The following is a 15,282-nucleotide window of genomic DNA, read 5'->3' on the forward strand; positions in this document are numbered from 1 at the left end:
ATCAAAGTGTGGCAGCTTTAGCCAAGAGTGTTCCACCATGAGGCTAAGAAACAAAGCTGCTGTGGTACAAAACTGTATAGCAGCAAACACTACACACTGAAACTATCCTTTACAAGAATGTACATATTTAAAATCCTGACTAAATAAATAAGGCTTTTAAGTGACCTCTATGGTGAGTTTTCCTTTAAAAAGGCAGGAGTAACTGAAAGCCAAATTCTTGCTGCCGAAGTCCTGGACACAGTTTCCAACTATTCCAATCAAGCAGCTCTGTGGCTGGGCTGGGATTTCAAACTTGCCACAGTATGAAGTCCAGTTTGGGCTATATTCCCTTCCCTCTCTCAGCTTGATGAAGGCTTCCCCGCAAAATCAAAAGGCTTACTGTCAAGTTTTCGATTGGTCTGGGCTTCATGCTATCATATGTGTGGTGATGGCAAGGAATATGAATGCGGCTCTGGCTCCACCATGGGGCCTTGAGGTTTCGTCCAATTCATCCAGGGACCTTATGAAAGTAGAGCGGGTCTCTTTTCATGTATATTCCGACTGCTGAAATTCCCCAGATGCACTGCAGTGTGCAAACGCGGTGTAAAAAAGAACAATAGCTTGAGAAAAACTGAGGCAAGTCTACTGAGTATGCTTAAGATAAACCAGCCGGGCTAATGCAAAAAAAAAAAACCTGACAGACACTCTTCTGAATTCATAGCTTAATGAAAATAAACCCTTTTAGAAGTGGAGAAAGCTTATGCATTCTGGCAAATATAAAATTGCCATGTTAACTTATAAAAATTGATGCATGTCTCAAAAATGTAAATATATCATATTCAGACCCTCATGTGTTCAGATGAGATTAGATATCTAGAAATATTCCAAGCCTAATAAAATAAAAACCCCAACAAAATTCTCAAAAAAGTTCTTCCAAAATCTCAAACATATTAATTCTCTTTACACACTGAGTCATTCACCTACACCTCTCCATGTTAGGAAGTTAACAGAAAACTAAAATCTCTTAAGTGATGCAGATTGCAGGATATCATTCCTAAACTGACTGAGAAAAAAAATCCTCAAAACCTCAATCTATTACTTAAGTAACAGCAGCTAAATTCTGTGAATTCTGTGAAAAATGAAAATTTTCCTTATGCTTATTTTATTTTTTGCTGTTATTACTGCTCATAATACAATACTCTGCTTCTTTCTGGCAGAGCAAAAGAGTGGTAACGAGCTTCATTTCCACTAACCATGGTATTCCAGGGTTCAGACCTAAAACACATTTTTGCTGCACTATAAATCATTCCATTTTCTTACCATAAAACTTTGTAATATATACATTTGTTTACTAAGGACATTTATCAGACTGGTTTCAAAATCACAAATAAAAAATAACAGTATATAGCACTTAATACTTTAGATATTTAGGTTTTTGCAAGTGCTTAATACATTTTTATGACAACACTGGGCTAGCTTAGTAACCTTGTTCTACAAACAGCAGGAAGTCCTGCACGTCCTGTTTTTCAAGGGCTGGTGGAGGTGACTTACTTGACTCTACTAGAGGCCAAATGCACATATGTGCCCTGCATTCACCAAGGAGAGAATACTGAGTTAACACTTATTCCACACAGACTCAGAAGTTCATCATACACATTTCTTATTTGCTTGGTGATTCACAGCAATAGCCAAATGGAGAGCTTTCTCTTTGAGTTACTTCCCCTGTACTTGAGGGATGGTTACTGAATTTGCATTTGCTGTAGTCTGCCACACAAATAACAACTATCTTTTACTACTGTCAATATGAATAAATAGTATGAAATAACAGGTTCTATGTGAACGTGTACATAGTCCCATAGAGGAATATCACCTCCAAAGTGCATATATTAAGAACCATCACATTACAATGGGTTCATGAGTCAAATTTCAGATCTAAGGTCCCAAAGAAAATTACCATTCCTGTTTTGAGTGTTCTGAGAAGATCACTGATGTGGTCCACCTGCACTCCTGGAGTGCATTGTTTACTGTACACACTACAAACTGATCTCACTGGCCTTACTGTGCCTTTCAACTCACTACATACATACATTTATATCCAAATTATCCCAAATTTCTGTACAAAAAATAGGTTTACGCATGTTAATATTAATGCTGGATGATGCTGAAAAATGTTGGGTAGTTTTGTATAAGCAAAGAAACAAGAACCAGCCACCTATAACATCAGCCTAATTAATGACTGATAGTTGTTTTTAGCTGAAGGATGCAAATTCTGTATTTTACAGTCCTTTCCCAAATGAGACTGTTACTTCAATAACCAAGAAATTACCCAGAGTTGTCTTATTGCTTTCACTGGTATCATGATAAATCCTCATGGTATACTGTGCTTCCCACTCTGATCCCTTCCTTTCTGCCAAGCTGGAAATTCATTATGCAACATACATGAGAAAGCAAGCAAGAGGGCATACTTTCAAATTCATGTCATACATATCTGATAAGAACTGAAACACTGTATCTGAACTCCAACAAATTATTCATACCACACACTATATACAGACAAAAGTCCGTATTTTAAACAAATATTTTTGAATATTTTATTTTAAATGAAACAGAAGTAAATCTGGTTGCAGCACTTGCAGGCAATACTGTGAGATAAACAGTCCATTTATAAGTGAGGAGCAGGGACAGAGTAGTGGTAACTGTACAAGCAAATTAAATGAAAAATGGGTATAAAAGTCTTCAGAAGCCGAAGTATGTCAATGTGATAATATAATTAATTCATGTTCATCACTCAGTTTTTCTTGAATGACCCTCTTGCATTAAAAATTGAGAAGCCACTTGGAAGCTGGCCTGCATCAAGAACAAGCAGACTACTCCTGGTCATGGAAGTGGAGAGCAAGAGGCACTGGCTCATTATTGCCACTGGGATGAGACCCAGTCAAACAGAACGGGCTGTCAGGGTGAGCATCAGCACGGTGTGGGGCACTGCCATCCACGGGGCAGAGGATCCCTGAGAGGCAGCTCAGCGATCACCTGTGCTCACAAGATTTCTTGAACTTGTCATGCTACTGGGGACCACCTCTCCCACGGTAAAGACACACTGGGAAATGGAGGAAAGGCCATAAAGATTGCTGTGCTTTAAATACCTCTCTGCTAACTGCAGATTTCAATGAGCACGCTCCCTCGGGAATCAGCTCTGCTTTGAGGTCAGTATCAGCAAAAAGCAATTGTGTGAGCTGGTCAGTCTCTCGCTCAGACATGCAACAGTTCAAAAATATTTGTATTCTGTTTATTTTTTCAGGGAGAGAGACAAGTACAGAAAAAAACAGGATTATTTTTACAGTGTCACTGAGTAACAGCCTTTGACTGGACATGCCCCTTCTTGATCCTTGAAAATTGCCTCCCTACCTTCCCAAGTGTCAGGCTGTTGAGGCTGAAACCCACTGCACAACTGAGCTCCTGCCTATATTTGATTAATAACCAGATGCCTTATTTTAAAATACAACTTTTCTTTAAGTTGCATCCTTTTCTTCAGTTTTCAGTTGGAAACTTGGCCTAAATGACAGCTGTGTAGGCCTCACCCCAGCTCGGCTCAGCAGGAGCTCTAATGTACTTCATTCTGGGGCTGGGAGCTGCTTTTAATCTATCAGCACGACTCCACAGCTGCTGTAAGCTAGCTGAAAATTGTCTGCATACACAGGGCTTAAAATTTTGTAACCCTTTTCGTACAACTTCTATTTAGGCAGGAACTCAGAAATTCAGACACCAAGGTCTCTGGAGAGTTAAAGGAAAGCTCAAGACGACAGGCTGTGGGGCTTGGAAGGGCATGCCAGAAACCTCAGCACAGATTAGGAGTTTTCCTGAGTTCACAAGTTCAAATACCAATTTCCAGTAACTGTTTGAATGGATTTAGCCTTGCTGTAAGTCTGACAATCAGACTACAAGCCAGGCAACTAAATATTTCTGCTGTATGCTAGACGTCTTTAGCAATGAAAAACATCTCTGTGTATTGTTAGTCGCAATGGGTTTGTTGTTGGCTCTGCCTCTCGTTTACAGCTTTTAAGAGACTGGGCAAACATCACATTCACTTCCAAGAAAGCATGCTGCAGAGCAATTACTCCACATACACAAGACAAACTTCAAATACCCATAAAGTAAAATCCCACTATGTAGAAGTGTTAAATCTGCTACTGCCATCAACAAGAACTACACACAGTACAGTAACCCGGCATCATGTGTTCCACTGGGACTTGGAGAGGACGGATATGAAACTATTGCCAAATATTTACACTTAAAATTCTTACAAAATATCCAGAGTCCCTGGAGGATTAAACATAATCTCACATGTCAACAACCACCACCAACAAAAACTTTAAATATGGCTGCAATGTGTTTTCACAAAACTCTACTGTGATCACTGTTAAACAGTCTCTTGGTTTTTTTCTGTTTTCTAGAAAAGTAGCAGCAAATCATGGCACTGCTGATCTGCCAATGCTGGCTGTGAGTGGCTGCCTGGCAGTTCTTCCATGCCTGGTCAGAAGCTCAAGCCCAGCAACCACCCCTTTGTGGGGATGCTACTGGCTGGCCCCACAATTGTCTCAAGAAGAACAGACCCTGTGGTTAAGCACTGAAAGCTCACTGAACGTTTTAATCAATTGGGCCAGAAGATACAACAGCAGCAAACAACCAGAAGTTAAAACACACAAAGTGGAGCTCTGCAGAAAGAGATCCCAGAGAGCTCCAGCAGCCCCACTGGGGGAACAGTCTCTTTCCTGCTTGCTCACAAGCATGTTTCCTTTGAATACACAGGGGCTGAAACTGCTCCTTCTTTTCTGATATGCTGGAAGGGGCTCAGTATGGAAGGTTTAAAGTATTTGTACAGAGCACAAGCAGTTCCATAAGGCTGCTGCTCAACATGGCCCTCCTGCCAGACCCGAGCCAGTGGCAGCTGCCAGGGATGTGGTACTTACCCTTCCACAGAGCAAGCTGCACATACATGTGCAACAGTTTCCAGAGATCTACAGTAATTTAAGTTGTGAATAACTTTATGGAGACTTTCACTAGCACATCTCCTAACAAAGGTAATTTTCCACCTTTGAGCACTGGAGATACGTGACAAAACCAAAATAGCAAAAAATCAGAAGATGTCTTCTGCCATCTCATAATTACTGCTTTTCCTAAGAAAAAGCCTATTGCTATGCATTTAAAACAGTTAAGAACAGAGCTGGAAAGCAGAAATCAGGAGCCTGGGGCATTACCTGCTGCAGGATGCCCATAAGGAGGTCTCCTTGTAGAGAAGAAGTGCCACAGCCCTGGACTGGCAGCTTTGTGGTCCTCAGGGACAGTGCTACCCTCCCAGATTCTAAGGGCTCCTTTCTTTGAACTGACTGCCTTTTTTTGCACTTGCTAATACAAATACAAAAGAATTCTTCTTTTCTTCTTTACCTGGTGTGTTAATTGCCCTTCTCCTTTGAGGTCATTTGGTTTGCCTTTGTGCTAAATCCTTTTGTTCCTGTTGGTGGTCTATTTGGCCTGGTTTTGTATTTTAATTTACTATGTGATTTTTATTTGCTATATTTTAATTTACTATGTGATTTCATTGTGCAGTACTTGCACTGGCCAACTGGCCCATTATGAAGGTATTAAATTCTATACAGGTATGTGCACGTGTACACAAACACACAGCTCTGTCCTGTAGTTCACTTCCTTCTGCAGCCACCTCCAATGGAGCAGGGTCCTGCACTGCGGAAGCATTGCCTTAGTGCCTCTGTTTTAATGACTGTAATCTACAAGGAGCAGTAAAAACAGCCAGCACAGTGCCCAGTCCCTCAGCTGCCAAATGTATGCCATGCTCCAGGAAAAGAAGCTAGGAAAGTAACATTACCTGAAATTCACCTCTGATCCACATACTAAAAAAAAAAAATTACCTGTAAGTGCCCACTAGCTTTCGGAAAGGGCCAGGAAAAAAAAAATAACCACAAACCAGCAAACAAAACCCTGAAATCAAAGGCCAATTCCAGAATCTCACATTCCTAGAAGAATTGATACAACAGCAGCTGTATCTCTTTCATTTGAGTAATTATCATATAATTAAGTGCATGAATTACAAGAGAGCCAAGGCATTAAATTAAAATATTTAATGCTTGTAAATCTGAAAATGATTACTGTGCTGATGTGCAGCTACTGAACAGCGAAGCTAATGGCACCACGACAGTACCACCAGCCTCCCATTATTCTGCTGTAGCTTAAGGAAGGTATGAGAATTTTGGAAATCCTTTGCTGAGGAGGAAAATTGCCTTCAATTTTTTATACCTAGCAACTGAGCCTTAGGAATTGTGTGCCTAAGTACTGAAAGCAAAGGAGTAAAGGACAAAGAAATCTCAGAGCTAAAATGTAATGTTTTATCTCACAGATGCATAGGGAGAATTAAAAATGGAAACCTCTTGTTGAGAATCTTACACAGAGCTGAACAGAGCAGCCATTCCCAGCATTTTCTTTACAGTGGGTCATTTTTCTTTACCCAAATTTAGCTTAATCCAAACTCAGTCAGCAGTTTGCAGGATGCGACTTCCAGTAATTCAAATAAAACAGATAACCAGAGATCTCTACTCAAGGCATTTTCCTAAGTAGAAGCTGACAGAAGTCCTTGATACTAAAAAGTCTAGCTCCTGAGATTTGGGGGCAAACTGTTTGCACTTCCCTGAAAAAAGGAAAAGGTGTTATGTTAAAATTCTTTTCTGAAGTGCACAAAAGCCTATTCATGTTTCTCCAGCATGTCACTTCTGTTTGCCAAAATAAACCAGGAGTGGACATTGCTGTAGCCCAAGAGAGATCCATAGGTGGTCCAGAAGCTGGGCTTGTGCCAAATCCCTGCAGGTCTCCAGGTGCTGAGACAATTTCAGAGATAATTTCTAGGCTGGAGATGCCCTCCTGCATCCCTGCTGCAGGAGCAGCCCCAGGGGACAGCCAGGCCAGGCCCTGGGGCAGCTGTGCCTCCTGCCATGGGCTGATGCCACCCTCCACATCAGGGGCACGGCCACAGCCTCGTCCTGCCTCAGCTGGGGACACACAGCACAACATTGCAGCTCTTTTATTTACACTGGCGTTTTAGAAGTTGGGAATCAAACAATAAACCCAACATATATTTGGCTGGTATTTCACTGCAGAATCCTTTTGTGCCACGGGAACACACTTGCCATGAACTGCAACAAATGCAGTGCTCACAGTGCCCTGGAATGGAGAATTAATGGCTTCAGGCAGTCCAAGAGGTCACGGCTGAGGGAGGAGGCAGGATGCCTGGTTAGACCTCCTCTCTTCAAAGAGCACACCCAGCTCCTCACAACAAATGGCTAGGGCTGTACACTGGGGGGGTGTGTGTGTGAGAGAGAGAAATATAGATAGATAGATGAGATAGATAGATAGATAGATAGATAGATAGATAGATAGATAGATAGATAGATAGATAGATAGATATACCCAAACACAAATCAGCAAAAAACATCCTCCATAAAGACATAAATGTTGCACCTATGGACACTATAAAGACAACAAGTTGTCTACTTTAAATGAGTTGCCATCAGCTATTACACGAGTAACAAAGGATGGCACCCCCTTCACGGCAAGAGACAATCATTATCCCCCACAAAAAACAATAGTGTAGGTATTTGTTATCTGACTGCGTCAAAGAGGTTCCAGCACTTCTGACCAGGGCTCTTCCTGAAACCCCCAAAGTCACCAGTATTGGGCACTTAGCAGCCCTAGTAAGCTAGAGCTTTTGATTAACATGGAGAAAGGTGATTCCTAACTTCGGTACCAAATAAATGGCTTTTAATTATGCCACCAGGAAAAAGGAAAAGATACTGTCAAAGTGTTGCCTAAAGGACATTTAATATTCTCCTTAAGCAGAAAGTGGTGTAGAAATAGATCTAATGAGAACATTCAGATTTTTTCTTGACAATATTCACCTCTTACCCCAATGCCATGGCTATCCTAGAGGATTTTTTCCCCAAAAAGCTCTTCATATTTTTTTCTGGGCTCATCTTTCACTTACGTCTTCTATAAGTTGGAATGACAGCAACAGGAATCACTGAGAGGGGCAGAGTCCCTGCCTAGGTGTTGTAATAAACAGCACAGAAGGGTCTGGCCCATGTGTGTGAAGATGTCTTTTTGCAAGGTTGTTGGAAGGTCACATTGTGGCCTTGGTTCTGGGAAAAGGATGCATCTCCACTCAATTGTCAAGAGATGCTCCCTGTTACAAAGGTTGAATCGTGGAAGGCATTAATACCATTACAAATACTTCAGGTACATAGATAGGCTAATAACTCGTGTAGTAATCTCCAAAGCATCTGACTTTCATGTGCCAAATACTTTATCATCACAAGGTGGTAATAAGAAATAGCCACAAGGGAAGAGTAACCTTTTCCTACTGGTAAGGAAGCCAGGATTTAAGAGTTACTATGTAATTAATTTGCTTTTCAGGAATCAAAACACCCTAAAGCTAAAACAAGTTCAACAGACTTGTAATAACATACTATTGTAGTGTTAAGCCCTCTTATTCCTCAATAAAAATCTATCCTTTCACTTCGTCTCAACTGTGAAATCCTTGACCCATGCTGTAAACATCTCCTGCCTTAAATACACATTTTCCTTTGCCTTGGTCTCCTTGCATCTTGGTTTTCCATCCCATGGTAGGGTCAAACTGCACACACTAAGACAATCTCACTGTCTGGCTCTAAGTCCAAGATTCTTCCCATGGTAATCCTTCCTGGATTTGTTTTGGTTCACACATTTCAAGTTCAGATTCTCCTCAACGTCACAGTTGTGAACAATTTCTTGCTAAGCACACCTTGGCCACAGTTGTGCATGCTGGTAACTGGACCCCTACTTGACTTCCTTAGGACTGCCACTAGTCTTTAGCAAAAATAACCTCAATGAACTGGAGGAAATCAAACCTGTATGAAATCAGGGTAGGACACACCAGGGTGGATCACCTGCCCCAACAGATATTGCCTGTGCAAATCCCCCCATCACCTTCTGCAGACCTCTACAGACTGAGCACAGCCCTGCACCTCTTGTGCCATGTCCAGCATCCCAGGTACTCTGGCTGTCTGTGTGCTTGGCACAGAGCACAGGATGTTTACAACACTGTGTGGAAATACCAAATACAGAAATGCTCAATGTACTTCAAAGTAAATATTCTGATTAGAGTACATTTTTTGCAGTAGATCACTCACAGGTAGAGCAGAAACTATAAATTAATTTTCAGCATGGACCTCCCAGGAAGGTAAGGTAATACCTATCTATTCTGGCAAAACTTTAAAGGGCTGTTTCTTTTATTTTGTTGTATTTTCTAAAAGAAGAAAAAAGAATGTCATTTGGATGTTAAAAAAGATCAACACTGACAGTAGCTATAATTATATATAAACCAGCTGATAATCAAAAGCTGAGCTGACAAATAGTAATTTAGATACATAGCTGTTATTATATATAATATTTTAAAAATTGGCCTGGTTCACTGATGTATGAATTGAGAATAAGTACAGATGTTACTGAAGACATTTTTGAAATTGTGGAAAGCAAGAGATGCTGAAAAGTTGCAAGTTCAACAATTTTTGATACTGGAGCAGGAGCCATACTTGGATTTCATTTCCCTTTTCATCAAAAGGCTAATTTCTCCCATTTTACATTCTGTTTATGCGGTCTCTTTTACAAAATCACACATATTGTTTTCTGATTCTGTATTCACTAAGTATGTGCAGGCAGGGAGTCAACAAGGGACCACAATTGACATTGCATTGCGGGTAGAGGAGCAATTGTGGAAAGGTTACCACTGACACATGGAGACAAGAGGTGAATTTACTAGTTGTCCTGATGGACAGCCTTAATTTGGGCAATTATATCCTGTTCAATATGGATAAACACTGCAAATCATCCTACTTTTAATACAGAAGAGGTGATTGGGGCAGCACAGATAAACTCTGTATGCATATTGCACAAGGCATGCTTTGTCTGTAGCAGTATACATAAAATAAAATGCAAACTGTGTTTGCAAAAGAGTTCACATCACCTGCCACAGTGAACTTGGTTTTGGGTTTATTATTGCATATTTAGTGAGCACTTAAAGTACTAAAGTAAACCCTGGGTCACTCCCAGAGACCAGACCCTGCTGACCCAGCTTATTTGTTTGGACAGAGATATCTGTGGTCTGAACACAATCATAGCCTGTTCCCATTTCCAAAAACAACGAAAATTTTGTCATTAATTTTGAAGATCTGATTCAAGTAAGCCATGTCCCCTTTGGTCCTGGTGCACGACTTGGCAGGTGCAGGGGGCCCCTGTGTAACCTGGGCGCTGCTGCCCACATGCCATGTGACATGGGGACACTCACCTCCCCAGCATCAGTGTACAGTGCTGCTGTCTGCAGCCCTTCTCCCTCAGACATAAGTTCTGTACCCAGCCAAGATCCCTACAGCAAACAAAGCAACTCCACGCATCCTGGGAGACCCGTTCTCACCCTGGCCCTGCTGCAGAAAGCAGAGATGCAAATCCTGGCAGGGCAGGGGAGCAGCTCCTCCTGCTTTCGCACCTTCCCGCGGGAGGCCTGTGTGCTGGAGGTGGCCATTGCAGCTCTCCCAAGCGCCAAGGATCTCCCGAGGGCTCCTTTCCTCCCTTCTCCTCTCCTCTGGCCCTGCCCGCGCCCCGCGCCACCGGTGCGCTCGGCTGCTGCGCCAGCTCGTGCCCCCAACGCCCTCACAACAGCTGTGGGCTTAATTATCAAAATAACATTTTAATAGTCTCATAACTGAACTCCCTTCCAAACATGCCAGCAGAGAGGCTGCAAGGATTCTTTTAACATCTTCAGCTAAACTTACTAATAGGCTGCATTTAAGTGATTAGGCTGTCCTAATGCGTGCCATTTACTGCTGGAGCCATCCCTCCCACCTCAAATTGCCATTTGCTGTCTCTCATTTCCTAAGTGACTCTATTATCTGCCCAAGGATCGAGGTGGTCAGCGCTCCCACACACCAGACCTCTGAGGAAAGCAGAATACCGGGAAATTATCGTGAAGGTAGCATTCCTGCCTCTCATTATCTCCTTTTTCTCCTTGTGCAAGGGACTAATATATTGGTACCCAATCAGCACTCCCAAGGAAGTGAATGTGCTAAGTGTACTTACGCAAATTATTTAAGACCACTAGGGGCTTACTTGCTTTTAACGCTTAAAAAAAAAAAAAAAAAAGAAAAAGAAAGATTTTATATGACAAGTGTTAGTTTCCTTTTTATTACCTTCAAAACTGAACCATTTCTTGCTTTGTAAAATAATTCTAAAGGGACTCCAAACTAGTATTTAGCTACCAAGTTAACTTTTCTGTACAAACTCCACAGTAGAAGGTGAACACACAGTGAAACAGTGTTGTGATTTCTCCTCAGCAAATTAGCCATTTATTCAGCAAACTTTTCGTCCCATTTACTGCTTTTAACATTTCTTTTTATGCAATTGTTACCAGAGTCAGGCAAGTATTTATTCTTTATAAAATTTTTTATGATAGCAATTAGGAAAGCGATGCATTCCTTCATGTTTCCCTCCCTCATCAGATTTCTCTGAACTGCTGCCTTTTAAAACAATGCAAATACATGTACATTCATCTTTGTCTACCATATCTCACACTGAGGTTTTTCACAAGTCTGAAGCAGGTGTGGCAAGGCACTTATTTCTATTAACATGAGGATCTGCTATGCAAAAGAAAAACTTTAGAAAGTGTCTTTGTAGCCATCCAAAGTCCTAGCTGCACCAAGATCTTTCAGTTGATTTTGATGGGATGAGGAATTTTAACCCCTCTCACAACAGTAAATACCTACTTATATTCTTGGAAAAAAAAAATAGACTTCTAAATAGATTTCTAAAGAGTTCATTACTTTGTATACTGGCTTAGAAGAACACCCTGTATTGTCAGCTGAGAGACTTGAAATGCCACAGCAATACTTCTGCTCGTGTCCATAATGTAAGAGGGTCAGTCTGTTCTGCCCAGAGAACATTCATTACTAGCCAAGATGTGACACCTCACTATAACCGTTGTGTTCTTTTTACTCAAATTTGCAGCAGAGTTAAGAAAGACACTGGGTTTGTTGCATTAATTATCTACGGTCACCCGGCCTATAGATGTGCAGGCTGCCCCCTCCCCGTTAGCCAAGTGAGCCATTTGTTGGGTAGTCAAATTCATTTGGGTTGGTCTGGAAAAATCTGCTCGTCCGTGTTTCGTCTGCTGTGCAGCGAGCCGAGCCCGGTGTCCACCCAGCAGATGGAGGAGAGGAAGCGCCGGCGTCCGCAGATGGAGCCTCTGCGCCCTGCCCTTGCTTAACTCACCCGGGAGATGACCCACTAAGAGAGCCAAATATCTCTAATTTGTCTTTACCACTATTTCTTGTTGGCTTTCCTTATGCTTTAGGAGAGAGCGCAAGCAATCGAAGTGCAGTAAAAAAAATAAATTAAACCACATGGAAGAGCTTTAGTGAGGCACAGGCTGTGAATGTGCAAACACGGGTCCAAAGGAAGCACTCCCTGCAAGCCTGCAGCGGTCAGAGGTGATGCCTTCCTGTCAGAGGACCACGGGCTGTGTGCACCCAAAAGTGTGAACCCATAGGTGTGGCTGCCACTAACATGCTGAATAGTGCTAAGACTAAGACTATGCCACAATCAAATTATTTATTCTAATACAGAGAAACTGACTAAAGACCTTTTTCTTCCTTGATATTCTTCGTGTATTACAGCATAACAGTATCTTTAGAAATCCCAAGATGATCAGCAAATCCAGGGAGATTTAAACTATATTTTTGCATTAAAATAGTCAAGGATGTAGGTGATACGTTGTGGCCCCATGTAATTTAACTGGGATAGATTTAAAGGTAAAGAGCTCTTTGCAGTCTCTTGCAGAGTGGGCCAGATTCCCATCCCAATTACAGGGAGATAAACTGAGACTAAGAATGCTGACTTCAGAATATTGGAGTTACTCCAGATTTACACTGGGTGTAACAGATTCAAATACAAATTATTGTGCTCATGTCTCATCCTCTCTAAAATTAAATATTTATCTATGCCTTTCAAATACATTGAAAAGCTGGTTCATGATTCTCCTACTTCAAATCTTCTCCAAATCTTCTAATTAAAAAGAATGAGAGCACCTTAAAAAAGGGTGTTTTTCTTTTCTTCATCACAATATCATCTTCAAAACCAGAATATTAAGGAAATAGAAACCAAGCTTTTTAAGGTTTTTACAGTCTGTGCTCCAGGGGAAAACAGGCACTCAGCTACGACTGAAATTGCTTCACAACGTGTGCTTCTGGGCCTGTGTTATCCTCACTCCTCAGATGAGCAGAAAATATAGTTTGTTTCTTTTTTTTTTTTCCCCTGGTTTGGCATCTGTGGCTCACTTAATGCTCCTGGATCCCGCAATGTTCTCAGGGAGAGACAAAGAGCACTGGCTGAATATTTTACTGGGGAAAAAAATGTACTCCTGTCTTCTGTAAGTGTTCTTCATGCATCCTTAAAATGACCCCTTACAGAGATCATGTGAAGGAAAATAGAACTACAGCTTTTTGTTTAGAAAAAAGGCAGAATCTTTAGGGTCAATCAGTTCCCTTCAAAGAGCCAAGATCATTGCTTCATTTCAAAACTCATCAAAACAAACCATCTATCATTAAAATATTAACTTAGTTCTGAAAATGCTACAGAAGACACATTCTCCTGCCCACCTGCTGGCAGGATGGATGCCCTGGGCCAGCATGCACGTGGGCCCTTTCCACCTCCAGCCTCTTCTCCCTCCTCAGCCTCCCACCAGCCTGGAGCACAATGCACTCTCTGGCCCTGTGCCATTCAGAACCGCTCAGAGCTGCAAACCATGGGCACCCTAATTTCTCCTCCACATCTCTACTTAAGAAAGGCAGGACAGTTGCTTGGTGCAGAGTTGAAACCCTGAAATAAAGGCTGAACGATACGTGCTGCTGGTACACGGCGAGCTGCTGGGACTCTATGTAGGTAATTTGGACTTCATGGCCCAAATGCCGCCAAGTTATTCAGCAGCCAGCTGACCACCTGCAATTCACAGTTTTGCTGTGGGCAGCCAGCAGTGCAGGGGCTGAAAATAGCAAGGCCACAAGGTCTGGGCACATACTGTGATCCTTCCAAGTCCCCAAGCACTAAAACAATCTGAAACCCAAAGGCAATCTTCTCACCAAGATGATACTTGAGTGTCCAGGTTCACATCTGTTCACTGAGTAATCAGCTTGTGATATGTTATGGTTGTACAGGCAGAACTCCTACAGACTTCAGTGCTCTTTGTCCAAAGTAGAAATGTATTTAACTACATTATTTGCCAATGAATTTATGTTTATTATCAGCTCTTATAGGTATTTGCATTTCTGGTTAAAGCGATACACTGTCTTGCCCATGAAGTTCTTATTTTTAGCTCACCTCTAAGTGCATGGAGGAAGTCAGTCAAGTAAAAAATTCTGCAAAAACACCAGCTGGCCAGTGATATAACTAACATGAAGAAATGGAAAGCTAGTGATGAACTGTGGTGGATGCTGAAACAATGGTCTAATTTTGGTGGTTTTCACCTCGAGGAGAAGGGACATGGGTTTGGACCTTGCTCAAGGATAATACACATTAGATGGCAATGATAAGATCAGTCCACTGACCCTGTGCAGCCCAGCACTGAGCATCACCCCCACATCACCCCCCAGCGCTGACCACTGTGGGCTCCCACTCTGCCCCTGGCTCCTACAGACCTAAGCAGGGGTTTATGTGCTGCTGCCTAAGCCAGGTTATCAAAGGGCACGCTGCTGAACACACCCTGTCCCTGAGCAAAGCCAGTATCCTCCACAACTTCATTCATCTGGCGTTGGGCAGAAGGGACAGAATGGCCAAATTTCGTCCTTGAGCCAACCCTAATCTGTGTCCTCTGGAGTGCATTAGAAGGAAGAGAAGATTTAAACTTCCTTAAAGCATAATAAAATATTGTTTAGGTTGATGTGATGCAGCAGACAGCTCATACAGAAAGCATACACTGGTCTCCTGTTGTTGAGAGCAGGGAATACACTGCCTGTGACTGGAATATGGTACATTATTTGAACTATACCAAGGCTCTAGGAAGTCCTTGCTGATTCCGACTCAGGAATGAAGAAATGTCCTGAGAGTTCAGGAACCGAGGAGATTTATACCATATCCATGATATTTACATTAATAAATGATTCATGTTATTGCAAGGACCACTGCTCAAAATGCTTTGCCTTCAGAATTGTGGACAAACAA

General features: G+C 41.9%; 1 protein-coding gene across 11 annotated transcripts in view; it reads right to left on the bottom strand.

Moving 5' to 3' along the window:
* The window catches only part of ZNF423 (zinc finger protein 423), a 228,206-nt gene that overhangs the window by 48,349 nt on the left and 164,575 nt on the right, over positions 1 to 15,282 (bottom strand). Inside the window, exon 7 of one of the 11 annotated variants that reach the window (XM_077786323.1) lies at positions 12,299 to 12,570. The exons of the other annotated variants lie outside the window; for them this stretch is intronic. Coding sequence (XP_077642449.1) covers positions 12,482 to 12,570 — 89 coding nt within the window. The 3' untranslated portion in view covers positions 12,299 to 12,481. Of the gene's footprint in view, positions 1 to 12,298; positions 12,571 to 15,282 lie in introns of those variants that run through there. 11 annotated transcript variants of the gene reach the window in all.

Source organism: Lonchura striata, chromosome 13, assembly GCF_046129695.1.
Source record: "Lonchura striata isolate bLonStr1 chromosome 13, bLonStr1.mat, whole genome shotgun sequence".
NCBI classification, from domain to species: domain Eukaryota; kingdom Metazoa; phylum Chordata; class Aves; order Passeriformes; family Estrildidae; genus Lonchura; species Lonchura striata.